The sequence below is a fragment of the Centrocercus urophasianus genome, unplaced genomic scaffold, assembly GCF_019232065.1.
Source record: "Centrocercus urophasianus isolate 14NV4802_14NV808 unplaced genomic scaffold, USGS_Curo_1.0 seq_10, whole genome shotgun sequence".
In the NCBI taxonomy this organism is placed as follows: domain Eukaryota; kingdom Metazoa; phylum Chordata; class Aves; order Galliformes; family Phasianidae; genus Centrocercus; species Centrocercus urophasianus.
In genome coordinates this window covers 93,716,942-93,731,068 of record NW_024884142.1, presented here as the reverse complement: position 1 = coordinate 93,731,068, position 14,127 = coordinate 93,716,942, and the positions used below count along the sequence as shown (strand labels likewise).

Here is a 14,127-nt window from a genome sequence, read left to right as displayed (position 1 = left end):
AAATGAGGAAAAAACCCCACAACTGGCCAAGCAGCATAACCACACTGTGTAATCACAGGAAATTGTTGAATGCACAAATTAAGGGGATATAGTTGTAGTTTTGCCAGAGATGCGAAAGGGTTAAAACAACAACAACAACAACACAGAAACAACTGCAAGTTATTTTAAATAGTTGGTGGTGATTTAATTAGCATCTTCTTATGGGCAAAGAACTTATACAAACAGTTACAAACAAAAACAGCTACAGGAGGAAGACTGACAGCTTTGGCTGCTCTCTTATCTCCCTTTTCCTTTTCAAAAATCCCAAACTCCAATTATACCTCAAACTTCAAGCTCTCACCCTCACCAGATCAAAACATTTTTCACAGCTATGCAGAGGAAAGCATCTGAGCACGCATACCCTTGCTCTCACTCTCTGAAAAAGCTTTGTTTTAGAAAATGCTCCTAACAGAAAGCACTCGAGTGCAGCTAGAAGAAGCTAGAAGAAGGAACCGAATGCTACAAGCTGTGCTGGGGACTTAGAATCATAGACTGTGAATGACAGAATGGCTTGGGTTGGAAGGGACATTAAAGCCCATCCAGCCCCAATGCCCTGTCATGGGCAGGGCTGCCCCCACCAGCTCAGGCTGCCCAGGACCCATCCAACCTGGCCAACCTGTACAAGGCAAACAACCCACCAAAGCAGCGAAGTTTGCTGCACCCACACGTTGTGTGAAGGAGCTCCAGCCCAGAGACAAGCCACTCACACAAGAGCAATGAAACCATCAGAGCTTTTCTAGTTGTCCTTGTCCACCCATGTGGACACCAACACAGGCCATGGTGTGGAGGAACAAAGAGTTGTCCCCACCCCAGCAAGGACACTGCCCATCTTGCTGGTTCTTGGCCAGCACACTGCTCAGCCAAAACCCCTTCATTGCAGGCATACTGTGGCACTGCTCAGCACACCCTTTGTGTTGGTTGAAGGCAGGGTAAGGCTTTAAACAAAGACAATGGAAGCAGAATAGCAATTACTGTATGCACAGCACTGGGAATGGATTGTATCTGGTCATTTAAAAACTGCACCTCAAGCAACTTACTAGTGAGCACTTCTAATGAGCCCACATTCACTCCCAGTTTCAGTTCCACTCCTGCTCATTACGTGACACAGCTTCTTACAGGAAAATCCCCTTTACCTTCTGACTGCCTAAAATACTGCAAAGGTTTGACTTTCAGCCCTGTCCATGACTCACTTTCCCTGCCATATAACGAGGACATTTATATTTGCTCACATTCCATGAAGGTGTCTCTGATCCTCAAACAAAAAGCACTGTGTGCTCAGGAGCACAGTGCTGCTGCTGTTATTTACGTGGGGCTGAACACCAGATCTTAATATAGGTAGCTCCAACCTTCTGGTTTTCACTTGCTCTACAATTTAGGATTGCTGCCATACCAGAACGTGCTAATATCCACAACATTCAAATCTTCAATTCTCTTTCATGTGAAACTCTCAAAAATGTAAAAATGCATTTCTTCAGTGTATATTTCAAACAAAAAACATTATGAAACTAAACAAACAGCACAAAACTCTAAAAACTTCCTTAAAATAAAGTAACATGTTTTAACAGTAGAGGACAATAGAGGACAATGACTACAGCTTGTCTTGCAACTCTGTGGCAGCCACCCATTCCTTCCAATGGTCAACAAAAAGAGCGAGGAGAGAGGGTAAGGTAGGTAAGATTGCCCCTCATCTGCCTCCTCTACCCTAGGAGAGCACCAACTTGTAGGAGCTGGAAGTGGGAGGTCACCATTCACTGCTTCATCCTACCAGTGTTAACGAATCCGGTTTTGAGGTATGCTCATTGATTCATACCATAAAAATACTGTAGTCTCAATAATTATAGCCTTAGCCATGCTATTCAGTTGAAATGTGACGTTAATGGCTTCAGATATATTTGTTCCCTAAGTAAAAACAAAAGAGATGTGCCCACACACTCACAGTCATACACTCACAAACATGTTTTTGCAAAAGAGCCACAGCTGCTGTGGTTTCTTTGGACATGCACCATCCTGGGCACAGACCCACACACCTCTGAAGCAGGAACATGCCTGCACCTTTGCCCACTCCGACCCTTTCACTAGCTCTTGGGCCTTCTCTCTTCTCTTTGCATGAGAAAGAAAAAGCAAAGCAACTCGCAGGGTGACTGGTGATGGGAGAGCATTGGCTCAAGGTGGTTTCTACTGTCTTACTTGAAACTCCAGAGCCAAACTGACTCATCCTACCTGTGACATGGTAAGAAAATGCTCCTGTAAGAAGGATAATCCTCATCGCAGCAGGGACCTGTCTCTTGGGCACAGCCTGAAGGTGGCAGCAGTAACATGTCATACAGCCCATGGATCACTATGTAACCCTGATGGCCAGGACAGGTGCAGGGGGGTTGGGCAGGAGGAAAGCAAGGACCTGTTGCCCTCATCCTGCTGCATCTACAAGCAATTAAAAAGCAAACAAGCAGGACTAAACGGAAGCAAAGCACCCTTTCAGAAATACTTTCCATGCTGGCTGTCAGATGTAATGGCACCACTGCTACTACGGTACATCAAAATCCCTGTAAAGAAGTTGCAACGGTATCTAGATTCATCCACCCCACAAAGCCGCATCAGAAAGCTGGTTTTCAAGTTGGGTTTCACAGCTCATGCTATTGAAATTCCACAGGAGTTGTGGCCAATAACACAAAAATGCCATTTTCACTCCATTACTATTTACCAGCAGCACGATGGGACAGCCTTCTAACTGAGGTTGGGACCCATTCTATGCTGAGGGTGCCAGCAACACCAACAACCTTTGCCCAACGATAGGCCCTAACCTGCTGCTGTTCAGATTTCTCCAGAAGCCAGTGCCTTGGCTTCCTTCCTTGCTGCATCCTTTTACTCCTCAGCTGCCCCTATATCAACACCATTCACTAACTGTAAAATTACTGAGTAGCTAATACTAGCAATAAGGAGCAAGAGATGGAATAGCAATGGAGGAACAAGGCACAGCAAAGTGACATGACCATCCATCCATGCCACAGCTAGAGGTTTTCTCACACCCTGCCATGCCCCAGGCTGCCGGCACAGGGCTCGTGCTGACTCGAGTGACAAGGCACCACTGAGCCTCCTCATGCACATCCAGCTAGCGCTGCTGACTGGGTGAAAGGCGAGTGTCATTGTCTGCTCTGAAATCAGCAGAATTTAAATCCTATTAAATCAATTTATTAGTGCTTAATTTGCATGAAATTAAATTCGGCCCCTATTCAAGGAGCCGTCACTCCTTTAAATCATTGGCATTGAGCATTTTTACATAAGCCTAATTAAAAACCCTGCTGGATCCCAGTGCAGCAATTCCCCTTTCAAGGCGCAATCCATGCTTGTGAAGTCACAGAACTACTGCCCAGGAGACACCCCATCCCACCTGACCACACACACTCCCAAAGACACAAAAAAGACCTGAAAAGGTTACTTGGCACTCCAAAAACTCCTTGTTTTCTTATTAAATGCCTTCACACAGTTGGACAAAGTTGGGTGGTAATGGCCAGTAGGAGAGAAGAGGGGATGAACATCCCCTAAGGGTGATTCTGGTCCCTTGGGACACTCACCTCTTTGATCCTCTGCAACAGTGGGAGCAGCCAGTCCTTATTCACCTCACAGTGACTGTCCAGGAAGGTCAGGACTCCTGCTTGAGCCACATCTGCCCCTTGAATGCGGGACCGGATCAGACCTGTTCAGGGACACACCACATCAGCTTCCTCCAAGTTGGCTGGGCAGTATCCTCACATAGCTTTCTGGAGGCTCCTTACACACCCCCAAGGGCTTTGACCCATCTAAATCCCATTCAGATAAAATATGGTTCAGGTTCATCACTGCCTTTCCAGCACCACAAGCCGTGCCAGCCATTTCCCAGTGTCACCAAAGCAAATAAAAAGTTCCACTTGCATCAATAATTTATAGCATTCATGCCAAACCTTAAATGTGTAACTGTCTCCACTGTTCCAGGGCAAAACAGAACTTGAAATGCTTCAGAATGTCTTCAGAAGACAGAAGGGAACCTAAAGTCTTTCCCTTACTCATCACCAGCGCACACCTGGTGAGACCAATTCCACAGTAGAACCATGGTTTCCAGTGCTCCTAATCCCTGTGTTAAACCCCCTACACAGCTCTTAGTGAGGAGATGAGGGTGGGACCTTTTGAGGCCTCTCTTGCACCTCTCTTTGATTACCTATTTGGGAATTGCTAACCTGCAGCTCAATGGGAACATCTTTTCTGCTGAGAAAAGAGGATCTGCTCTCCAGGTGCTAAAAACCTTGGCTCAACAGGACCCTGATGGTGAATGCATGGTCCTTAGGAGCTGGACTGCTAAATGAGTTTGAGAGGAAAGAACGAATAGAAGAGGGAGATCAGAAAGCCCATTATTGCCCATATGAATTTCAGACTGGTCTCTTTGGCAAGATCACTGTTAGTGAAGACACTCTACAGGAAACCCATTTAGTAATATAGAAATCAGTTGGCTTTCCATCGCTTCTCCTGCCATGCAGCCAGTTCTCAAGTGAGCTGCAATGGAAGGGGATGATCCACTGACAAACATAAGGACATATGGGGTGTTCGAGGGGAGAAAGGCGTCTTGATGAAGGAGAAACAGGGGCAATGTAAGGTGAGACAGCAGCAAATAGAAAGAGATGGGGGTTGCCAGGGGGGCACACCTTTGGGCCTTATGGAAGGTCACTGACTTTCATATTAAAATTCCGTGTAGGAAAAGGACCAAGGAACAGTCTTTGAGTAGGAGGAAGAGGGGCAGAGATAACAAAACCTGGAACAATCCCATGTCTGCCCAGGTCAGCTCCTGCAATACAGTTTGTCCCCACAGTGCTCTCTGCTGTGTGGATTCTGAGATCTTGTAGGTAGACACTGCATCCACCCTGTGCCTTCATAAATACTGGTGGGGTCCTGAAGGAGACAGCTTCAACGATGAGCAGGTTCAAGAAAGCCCTTCAGGCTGTGTTCACAAATCCTGACTAGGTTGTGCAGTGCTAATACCTCCAGCTCCATCCAGTGCTGAGGAAGACCATGTAAGCATATGAGCATGTACCCAAATCACAGAGGAGAGGAAGATGGGAAGGAGAAGCAGACTCAAAAGGTTGCAAGAAGTAGCCCAGTAAGGCATACATCCATCCTCCACACAGCCCTTTTTAATCTTTAAAATATAATTAATTACTTTTTTTTTTTCTTTTTTTTTTTTTAATTCCTGCAGAAGCAGCAGGAGCAGTTCTCATCTCTTTCATTAGTGCAAACATCTTTAAAAAGAAGACTGGAGGCTTTGTTTTGCCTGTTCTAATTTTCTGGGTAATAAGCTATAGCTGAGCTATCTCAGATATCTTAATAGACCCTTTTTTTTTTTTTTTTTTTTTTTTCAGGGACAGGGGGGTAAAATCCATACCAATTCCCAGCCCTCTCTCATGTCTCTTATTATCAGTGCTTTTCCCTGTGTGCTCCATCCACTGGAATAGCTGCCTTCTCTTCCCACCCGCTCCATCACTTTCTCATCTCCCAAAGCCTGGGTTCCTCACCCAGGCCAGGATGACCAGGGTGAGTCGGGGTTCAGGATGTTGGCCCTTACCTTCACGCTGTCTGTTCCGCAGGCATTTCACCTTGGGTAGTTTGGCCAACAAGCGGCAGTCATCAGCTTTGGAAACACAGAGGGAAGCAACATCACCCATCAGCACTCGGGTGGTAACAAAAATGGCCCCAACACCCTGAGCAGCAGCTCCAGCAACAGCCCCAAGACCATCCAGACCTGAGGTCCTGTGATCCCATTTGCAGCTGCCTTCATTGCTCCTTGGCTGACTTTCCATCAGCATGGGAGAGGAAGACTGAGCACTACTTGGGCTGAGTACATGGGCAGGAACACCCAGCTCAGCACTCTGAACTCACACCCCATGCATGCACCTCCAAACACATTTTTCCTACTCCAACAATCTTTTATTTGCAGATACATCCACCACAACTTATACATGGAGCTGAGGTTATCTGCATGCAGCAAAAGAATAAAGGCAGCAGAAGTTTGGTACATACATACAATGGAAACTTGATGGGGATAGTGGGAACTCACATGCATGTGCCATCTGCAGGTTGAACAACTGTGTTGCAGTGAACAAAAGGCCGAAGAGTTGGACACCATGACCTTTGTGGATCCCCTCCAACTCAGAATATTCTGAGGCTGACAGTGGTGAGAAATAAGTCACCACTGGGCATGAGATAAAAGCACCTGTTGCTTGGAGAGGATTGCAGGGAAAACTGACCATGTGTTTATATCATATTATGCAAATGCATACGTTTTATGTAAATGTATGCAAAACATATACTAGGAGGCTCAGACTATCACAGGAAAGAAGGGGCCAGATGCAAGACAGCTGAGAAGAGCTGATTTCATGCAGCAAAAAGTTCCCAGACTTGCCCAGCTCAGCCTCCAATCTGCTGGAGTGGCTCTCAAACTCACCACAGCCCTGCTGGCCACTGTTTTGCTGATTCCCAGGCAAGGCATCAATGCCAGAGATAGACGGCCAGTAAGTAGTCTGTTGTGAAATCTATTCCTAACATCCTACAAGGTGGTACCGATTTAGCCACAGTTCACTCAATCAACATGTAATGCCTTATCCTTTTCATGCCTAAGACTTTTTTTTCTTTGGGCGCTTACTTTGCAGCTGGGTCTTCCATTTGCTCATTGCACCATCAAGTTCTTTAGCTGAAGACAACCAGGGTCATTCCCTGAGAGCTCACGGCTTCAGCTATGGACGTCTGCTGGAGATCGGACCTATTGATTTCACCGGAGTCACCCTATTAACCAGCAGGAAGCAGCAAGAGGATGTGGGCTGTGTCATATACAGCACTATAGGTGAGGCATTTCAGAAATTGGTAGCTCATGAAGAAAATCCTATTCCACTGTTTACGGCAGTGAAAATCAATCAGGAGCTTCTGGCCATCTACAAAAATGTGTGCAGAGTATATGCTAGGGGGCCAAATAGTCGTGGGAAAGATGGAGGGAGCAGATGCATGCCCAAGTGCCAGTGGTATGAGCCCAAAATTGCTCCTGGCTGCAGCTGAAAGCCAGATCAATCATACCTTCAGCACAATACAGCTAGGTATGGATCAGATTCACAACTACTAGGCATAAAAATGATTTGTCATGTGCTTTTCCTGTATTATTATCCTTAGAACAAATTTGATCATGCAGAATTTGAATTTTCCACATAGCTATGCAGACGTGGGGCAACAGGATTTCCTACCCGCACCTACAGAGCTTTACATTTCCTTTCTTCCCAACAAACTCTCTCAGCAAAAATCTGGACCTCACACCACCCCTTTCAGCTGGGCAGCCCACTTCTAACAGGGAGTCACTTACGATCGTCGCTGAAGTCGTCCACCAGTATGATTTCATGGATGAGGTGCACTGGGGTGCGGTTCATCACACTAAAAGACAGAGAGAGAAAATCTTTGGCAGCGTTTGACCAACTCATCAGCCCAGAAGATGGCAAAGAAAAGCTTGGGAACCAGTCTTTGCAAAAGAATGGCCAGGCTTGTGTTTCTAGAAAGAGTATATAAGAGAAGACCCAGAAACTGGTCTCTCCTTCAGTAACCTGCGTTGCCAAGCTATCAGCTGCCTGCAGCCTAATCCAACAGCTAAGCATCTGATATTCTTGGGAAGTAGATGGGATTCACCCTTATCACCATGGTGAGCAAAAGAGAGCAGCCCAGAACACCTGGAGGAAGAGGCTTCATATACATGCATGTTGCACCAAATTCCCTTTCTGTCATTTTCACATCTCTAATTGGGTAAATGACATGGCGTCCAATGCCAGCCAGGACAACACAGAGAAAATAGCCCAGCTAAAAACATCATGACACAGCTCACAGCCATGGCAGGGCAATCGTTTTTATCACCGACCTAGTGGTGCTTCAAGGGTTGCAGAGAGGATAAGAACAGAGTTGTAGCCCTCCAGCTCCTTGAAAGAAAAGCTGGAAGATGTAGTCTACAGGTCCCTCCACATGTACAATCACTGCAAGGTGTATCTGAAAGCTACAACCTCCCTTAATTATATCAAGGTGGTTTTTTGGGGATTATCATTAAAATTACTGGACCTGATCTTCCCCTGTCAAGCACAGCACAGAAGTCAGCAGAACTATACATATGTAAAATCCTACTGCTATCAAGGGTTAAGGCTGAGCTCTTGAAGCACTGCTCTCTGGGCTTCCCAAAATCTCTTAAATGCTGTGTCTGGACACTAGTAACACCAGACACTGCCACATGAAAACTCTGATCAACAGGTTTCCCCAGTTTTTCAGGCTCCCAAACCCCCAGCAAAAAGCTGGAAAATCTGGAAAACTGTGTTCCTATTCCAGACCTCTGGGGAGTGCTGCAGAAGGCAGGAAACACAGGGACCTTGGTGGTCTCACAGCACTGGACACCTGAAAACGTTCATCAAAAGGACTGCATGGTGCCATATGGTATGGGACATCCCCATGGATGTCTGGGGCAGCTGTCCTATTTCTGTCCCCTCCCATCTCCTTGAGCCCCCAGCTCTTCATTGACAGAGCAGTAGGAGAAATTGGGAAGTCCTTGACTTTGTGCAAGCATGCAAGCACAGCTCAGCGACAACTGCAACATCCGTGCGTATCAAAATTGTTTTTCTCCTAAGCCTCAAACACAGCATCACACCAGCCACTATGAAGAAAATTAACCCTATCTCAGCCAAAACCAGGACAACCTCCAAGCCCAGAACTACTTTCCCTGCAGTGACTATGGAAACATATTCTCAGCCTCATCCAGTTTCAGGACCTGGACAAAAGCCATAGTTTTCAAAGAATCATAGAATCATTAAGGTTGGAAAAGACCTCTAAGATCATCTAGTCCAACCATCAATGCATCGCCACCACGTCCACTAATTCCCACGCTTCAGACATTTCTCTCATTAAGGTTGGAGGGGGGGAAAGAAAGCTAGGGCACACAGAGCCAGTTAGACCTGCTGTTCCCACCTGTCAAGTATGTTTTAATTATTATTATTAATAGGTTTGTTATTTAAAAAAAAAAAAAAATATATATATATATATATATCCCCATATGTGACAGCTGAATTCAGCAAATTACCACAGCTGAGAGTCAGCAAGGGAGAGACAGGAGAGCAATATCACGCTCAGTGGAATATTTAACAAGCGCTGATTGCCTGGAAAGCTAACTTGGTGAAACCCGCAGGAAAAAAAATAGCAGCCTTGTAAAAAAGCCAGCAAACAGCCTGCTGAGAGTGGAAGTGGGGAGGAGTGAGTAGCGTGAATATCCAAAGCCTGCATCCACCCAGCCTCCTATGCAGCTTTGGCTACCAGAAGTGCAACGTGGGGCTGAACTCTACAGGCAGGTGATGTCTGTAAGGATAAGTCAGTGAAAGCCACTACACTGGGCTGTATTTGCAGATCTGAGCACTTAGTAGTGTTTGGTGCACTGGAAAAATTACCCCAGGGCACCCATTTATGAAAGAAGAACCAGAAGGGACAGCTTTCAAGGAGTGCCTGCAGTGCCAGCAGCCTGGGACAAACCCTGTTCTTCAGGTTGCCACCCCATACATTGGAGAGGGTGCCCCTAATGCTGTGCACAACACCTTCAGCAGTGGTGGTCACCGCTTTATCCTGTCTGGGCATCTTCTGCTCACCTTGGGGCTCCCTGCCCAAAACTAAGTTCTCACGTGCTTCAGGTTTCACAGCTGAAGGCTTTGCCGTTGACCACCCCCTGCTTTTATTTTTCATGCAGTCTCCATAAAGGGTGCCACAGGTGTGGTGGAATCTCTTCCAGTTAACTGCAGCTATCTAAAATTTGGGACTCCAGCAAGTTTACCACTTAGTCATGGAGCACATCTTCCAAGCATGGATCACCCCAACTTAAGTTAGTCAACTAGAAGCCTCTGTTTTCCCTGTGTGATTAACCCTGTTCAGTTGATTTGGAGGAGTGACACCATCCTAAAGCCCAACTAAGAAAGTTCTGAAGAGTGTGTTCCAGAGATCTATCACAGCTTTAAGGGACCTGATGTTCACTGATTTTTGTGGGCTTTGGACTCATTACCACCCTTGCCAGTATGTCCAAAGCCACCTGGCAAGCCCCAAATGGCTTTCCAGCAAAGCCAAATTCACATCTCCATCACATTTTCTACCTTCTTCAGGAAGAACTGGAAAACAGAGACACTGAATCCTTCACATTTTTGACATTAGGGGAATTTTTTAAGGACAGTCTACAAAGCATTTTTAAAAATCTAATACCCGCTTTTCTACTTCATGGAGCTTTGCTTAGCTTTGATTTTGTTGTTGTTATTCTATATTTTTATCTTCCTTTGTGTGTGTGTGTGTGTGCGTGTGTGTGTGTGTACTTTCTTTTTCTTTTGCATTTATATGGGTAAAATCCCAAGACAATATTATAGTGCTTTGAAGTCCTTCCATTATTTATGGATTTTCTTCTCCCTGAAATCAAACGTAGGTAGATTTGCTGCAGTGATGGACATATTCTAGCAAATCAAAATAGCTTTTAAGTTCTGTGGAGCTCAAGAGCACAATACTTTCTTTCTTAAACCACTCTCAATACAAAAAAAAATCACGGCTTCTAGTGCTTAAGCTTATTCAACTCATTAAGAATGGATTCTCTGCTGAATTATCTTGCAAAGTTAGTATGGAAATGTTCTTTGTTTCAGTGGATTGAGCAGATATTATGCAGCTGTAACCATGCAGAATTTCACACTAAGTTTTCACAAATCCAGTTCTACTCCTCAGCATCTTATAGAATCATAGAATGGCTTGGTTGGAAAGGATTTCAAAGACCATCCAGTTCCAACACAGGCAGTTCCACAGGCAGAGTGGCCAACCACTAAAACAGGCACACCAGCTCAAGCTGGCGAGGCTCCATCCAACCTGGTCATGAACATCTCCAGGGCTGGGGCATGCACATGCACATCTGGCCAGCCCATGCCAACACCTCATCGCTCTCTCAGTAAAAAATTTCCCCAACATTTTGTTCAGATCCTTTCCAGTCTGCCTAAAGACAAGCATCAGATCTAAGAACTCCCATTTCAAACATCTACCCATGCAAATCTCATCCCGACTCATAAAAAGTGTTTTCACAGAGCAGTTCAAACTCTCTGACAGAAGGTTGGCATTTTTTTTTCTTTTTTGGTCACCCAAAACACTAGTTGCTTTGCAGAGGTGGCTTGTGGACATTAACCTCTGAACCTGTTAATTCTCTCCATGGCAACACAGTGGGACTTAGGGAAAAATAAAAAGAGAAGGGAGAAGGACAGAGAGAAAGCCTTTGGGAGTAAAATTGAGCCCTGGAGGGACCAAAGGTCACAATTATCAAAATCAGGATGAGAGCAAGGAGAGGAAACGCTCACCAAAATGAACTGCTTCAATAAATGAAAATGACTAATTATGGAGGTAGAGAGACATCACACCAAGAATAACCATAATGAGCTTTGATTACACTGCAGCTCTCACATTTTATTCTTTCAAATACCCACCACACTCTTTGAAATTCAAGAGTTCTCTTATGTTAACATCAAAAGGTAAAAGTGCTCTTGGCACTGTGTACTTAGTCACTGTGAGAGATGATTAGCAAATTAAAAAAAAAAAAAAAAAAGTCCAGGGCTTAAGCAAAATAAATAAATAAATAAATAAATAAATAAAATACCCCAAAGTGCTAATTATACAGTTTCTGAGCAACACCTGGCTTGTTTTTGCTCCTTTAATCAGCCTCACTTCAGTTATGGCACAGAATCTGTACAGTGCTACATGCTGTTGGAGGAAGAAGGTGTTGGCACTGCTATTTCCCTGTTCTGAGAGCACTGGAATGCAGGCAAGGTATCTGCACGTGAGCAGGAGTGAGGTGTTGGTTGTGCAGAGCATCACCCTTCTTTCTTGAAAGCACCAGGAAAGTGACAGGTGTAATATTCTACCCTCTAATTAGGGATCTAAATATTGGATGTGGTATTCACAGCACTCGCACTGGGACGCCTGCCAAAGGACATGCTTTGGTTTGTCAGCAACAAGGTAAATAATGAAGCCTCCCTGTTCCTGCTCTGAGGTCTCCAGCTGCAAATCTGAGGAATAAATATATGAATAAATCAATCTCCTCAGTGGAGAAGGGTGGAGAGAGAAGGAGAAAAAGACACTGAAATTATCCCTAAAAGGGGTCTCTTATGGCTGCTTCTTCCCCTCATTCCTCCTGGGGTTTACACATGCAGTCCCATTCCATGCTACTGACGAGTCACCACCTTTATTGCAATAAGCCTCAGAGCTGGACACAAGTGAAATTGAACACAGATGCAAAATAAGAGACTTACTCGAGGTCACTACAAAAGTGAGCAGCTCCAATAAGAACCCAGCAGTAGTTTCCACAAATGTGAAGAACCATTTTGCTATTCACCATCTCTTTCCCTCTGGACAGTTCTCTTCTGTGTTATGATACTCAGTCCTTACTACCTGGGCACTTTCAGGTATAGCAAGCATAGCTGCATACACATTCACAGATGCTGACAACATCATTTGCAGAGATTTGGGCATACCATTAGCTTAGCTTTTGTTGTTTTTTTTTTCTCATTCTTCCAACTGGCAAATGGCCAGAGAAAGGATCACAAAACCTTTAATTAATCCATTATTCCACACAGCCTGCTGGCTTTTCTCAGCAGTTTGGATGACGCAAATGGCTCATCAGCAAAGTGTAGCAAACGCCTGTGACGTGTCTGGTGTAAGGGCTGCTGCAGAGGCTGCATGCTGGCATCTCTGCGTCATGGGCTAGAGCATTGCCATCTCTATCAGGAGCCAAGTGCAACCACAGAACCTGGTATGCACCTCAGCCTCAGTGCATGTGGGGCTTTTGGGATCGCAAGTGAACACGGCAGGGCTGAAATCTCGGCAAACAAGAGCTACCCCTATGTATCTACATGACCTTAGAGCCTACAGCTTGTTGCTATAGGAATAGCACCATCCTTCCTCTTATATACACGGTCCTGTGAGAAGTGCTCCCTGGTGCCCTGGTTTGGACAAGCCCAACGATCACCCTCTGCACAATTCCTTCCTCCTGCAACTGAGGTTAATAGGCAGCGTTCATTCTGCAGCAGAGGGGGAAACTTAACTCACTCAGGAAACCAGGTGTGTAATTGCAAATCTTCCACCAGCTTCCAACAATCACCTCTCCGTTCCTCACCTGCCACCTGGGTTATATCAAGAGTGCAGCATGGAGATGTAGTGATGAGAATGGGGACAATGGCTGCATGCAGAGATTGGCAGTGTTTTGAGGTACTTGGTCACAAACTGTTCCAAAAGGCATGAAGCAGCTACAGGAGGACATGGTTTGTTTGTCTGGCCAATGGAAAATGATCCATGCTGTTACAGCCACCATGGGATGGAGTTATCTGGAAGACCTAATTAAACTAAGCATTTGCTTCTACAGATCAGTCAGAAGGCACAGCAAATGAACTCACAGAGGATGAAGAGGCAGATGAACTCTCAGCTGGGTCCAACCACAGGCAGAGAGATGGTAATACAAGCACAGTCATGGCCAGAGGGGAGCAAGGCAGGAGCCATGTCACAAGGAAGACTTGCTACTAAGGGCTGGAGGGATCACAGCAAACCCCAGAGTGCTGTTTCCAGAAAGAAAACAGGAAAACTTGTTGCTGGAAGGTCATCTCCAAACCACAGGAATTAGGAGAAAAAGTGCTATTTCCTAAAGGTCAGCTCATGAGTGCACAGCATGGCAACTACAGAGAGGCAGAGGGAACCAGGCATAATGTCTAACATCTCGCATGTGGCAGAATCATTCCTGATCATAATTGCCAGCAGAGTGAAGTGCCAAGGTATGGGAGAGATGAGACTGAAGTCTGTCCCCACACTTCCCACGTTATAGATGCTCTAGAGGACTGTGCTTGACTTTGCTTTGCCATCCCTGTTACAGTGGAGTCTGGAAGATGATAGCCCCAAGCAGGGCACTGTAAATGTAAAAGAAAAGGTTCAGCATGAAGGACTTGGTACATAATATGAAGTGTCAGTGCTGTGCACACCCAAAATCCAGTCACCCTAGACAGAGAAAGCAGT

General features: G+C 45.4%; 1 protein-coding gene across 1 annotated transcript in view; it reads right to left on the bottom strand.

Moving 5' to 3' along the window:
- Positions 1 to 14,127, bottom strand: part of GALNT14 (polypeptide N-acetylgalactosaminyltransferase 14) — a 64,321-nt gene that overhangs the window by 14,134 nt on the left and 36,060 nt on the right. The window contains exons 4-6 of the mRNA XM_042820718.1: positions 7,409 to 7,476; positions 5,627 to 5,692; positions 3,612 to 3,733 (exon numbers count right to left, since the gene is read on the bottom strand). Of these exons, the coding sequence (XP_042676652.1) occupies positions 3,612 to 3,733; positions 5,627 to 5,692; positions 7,409 to 7,476 (256 nt within the window). The remainder of the gene's footprint in view (positions 1 to 3,611; positions 3,734 to 5,626; positions 5,693 to 7,408; positions 7,477 to 14,127) is intronic.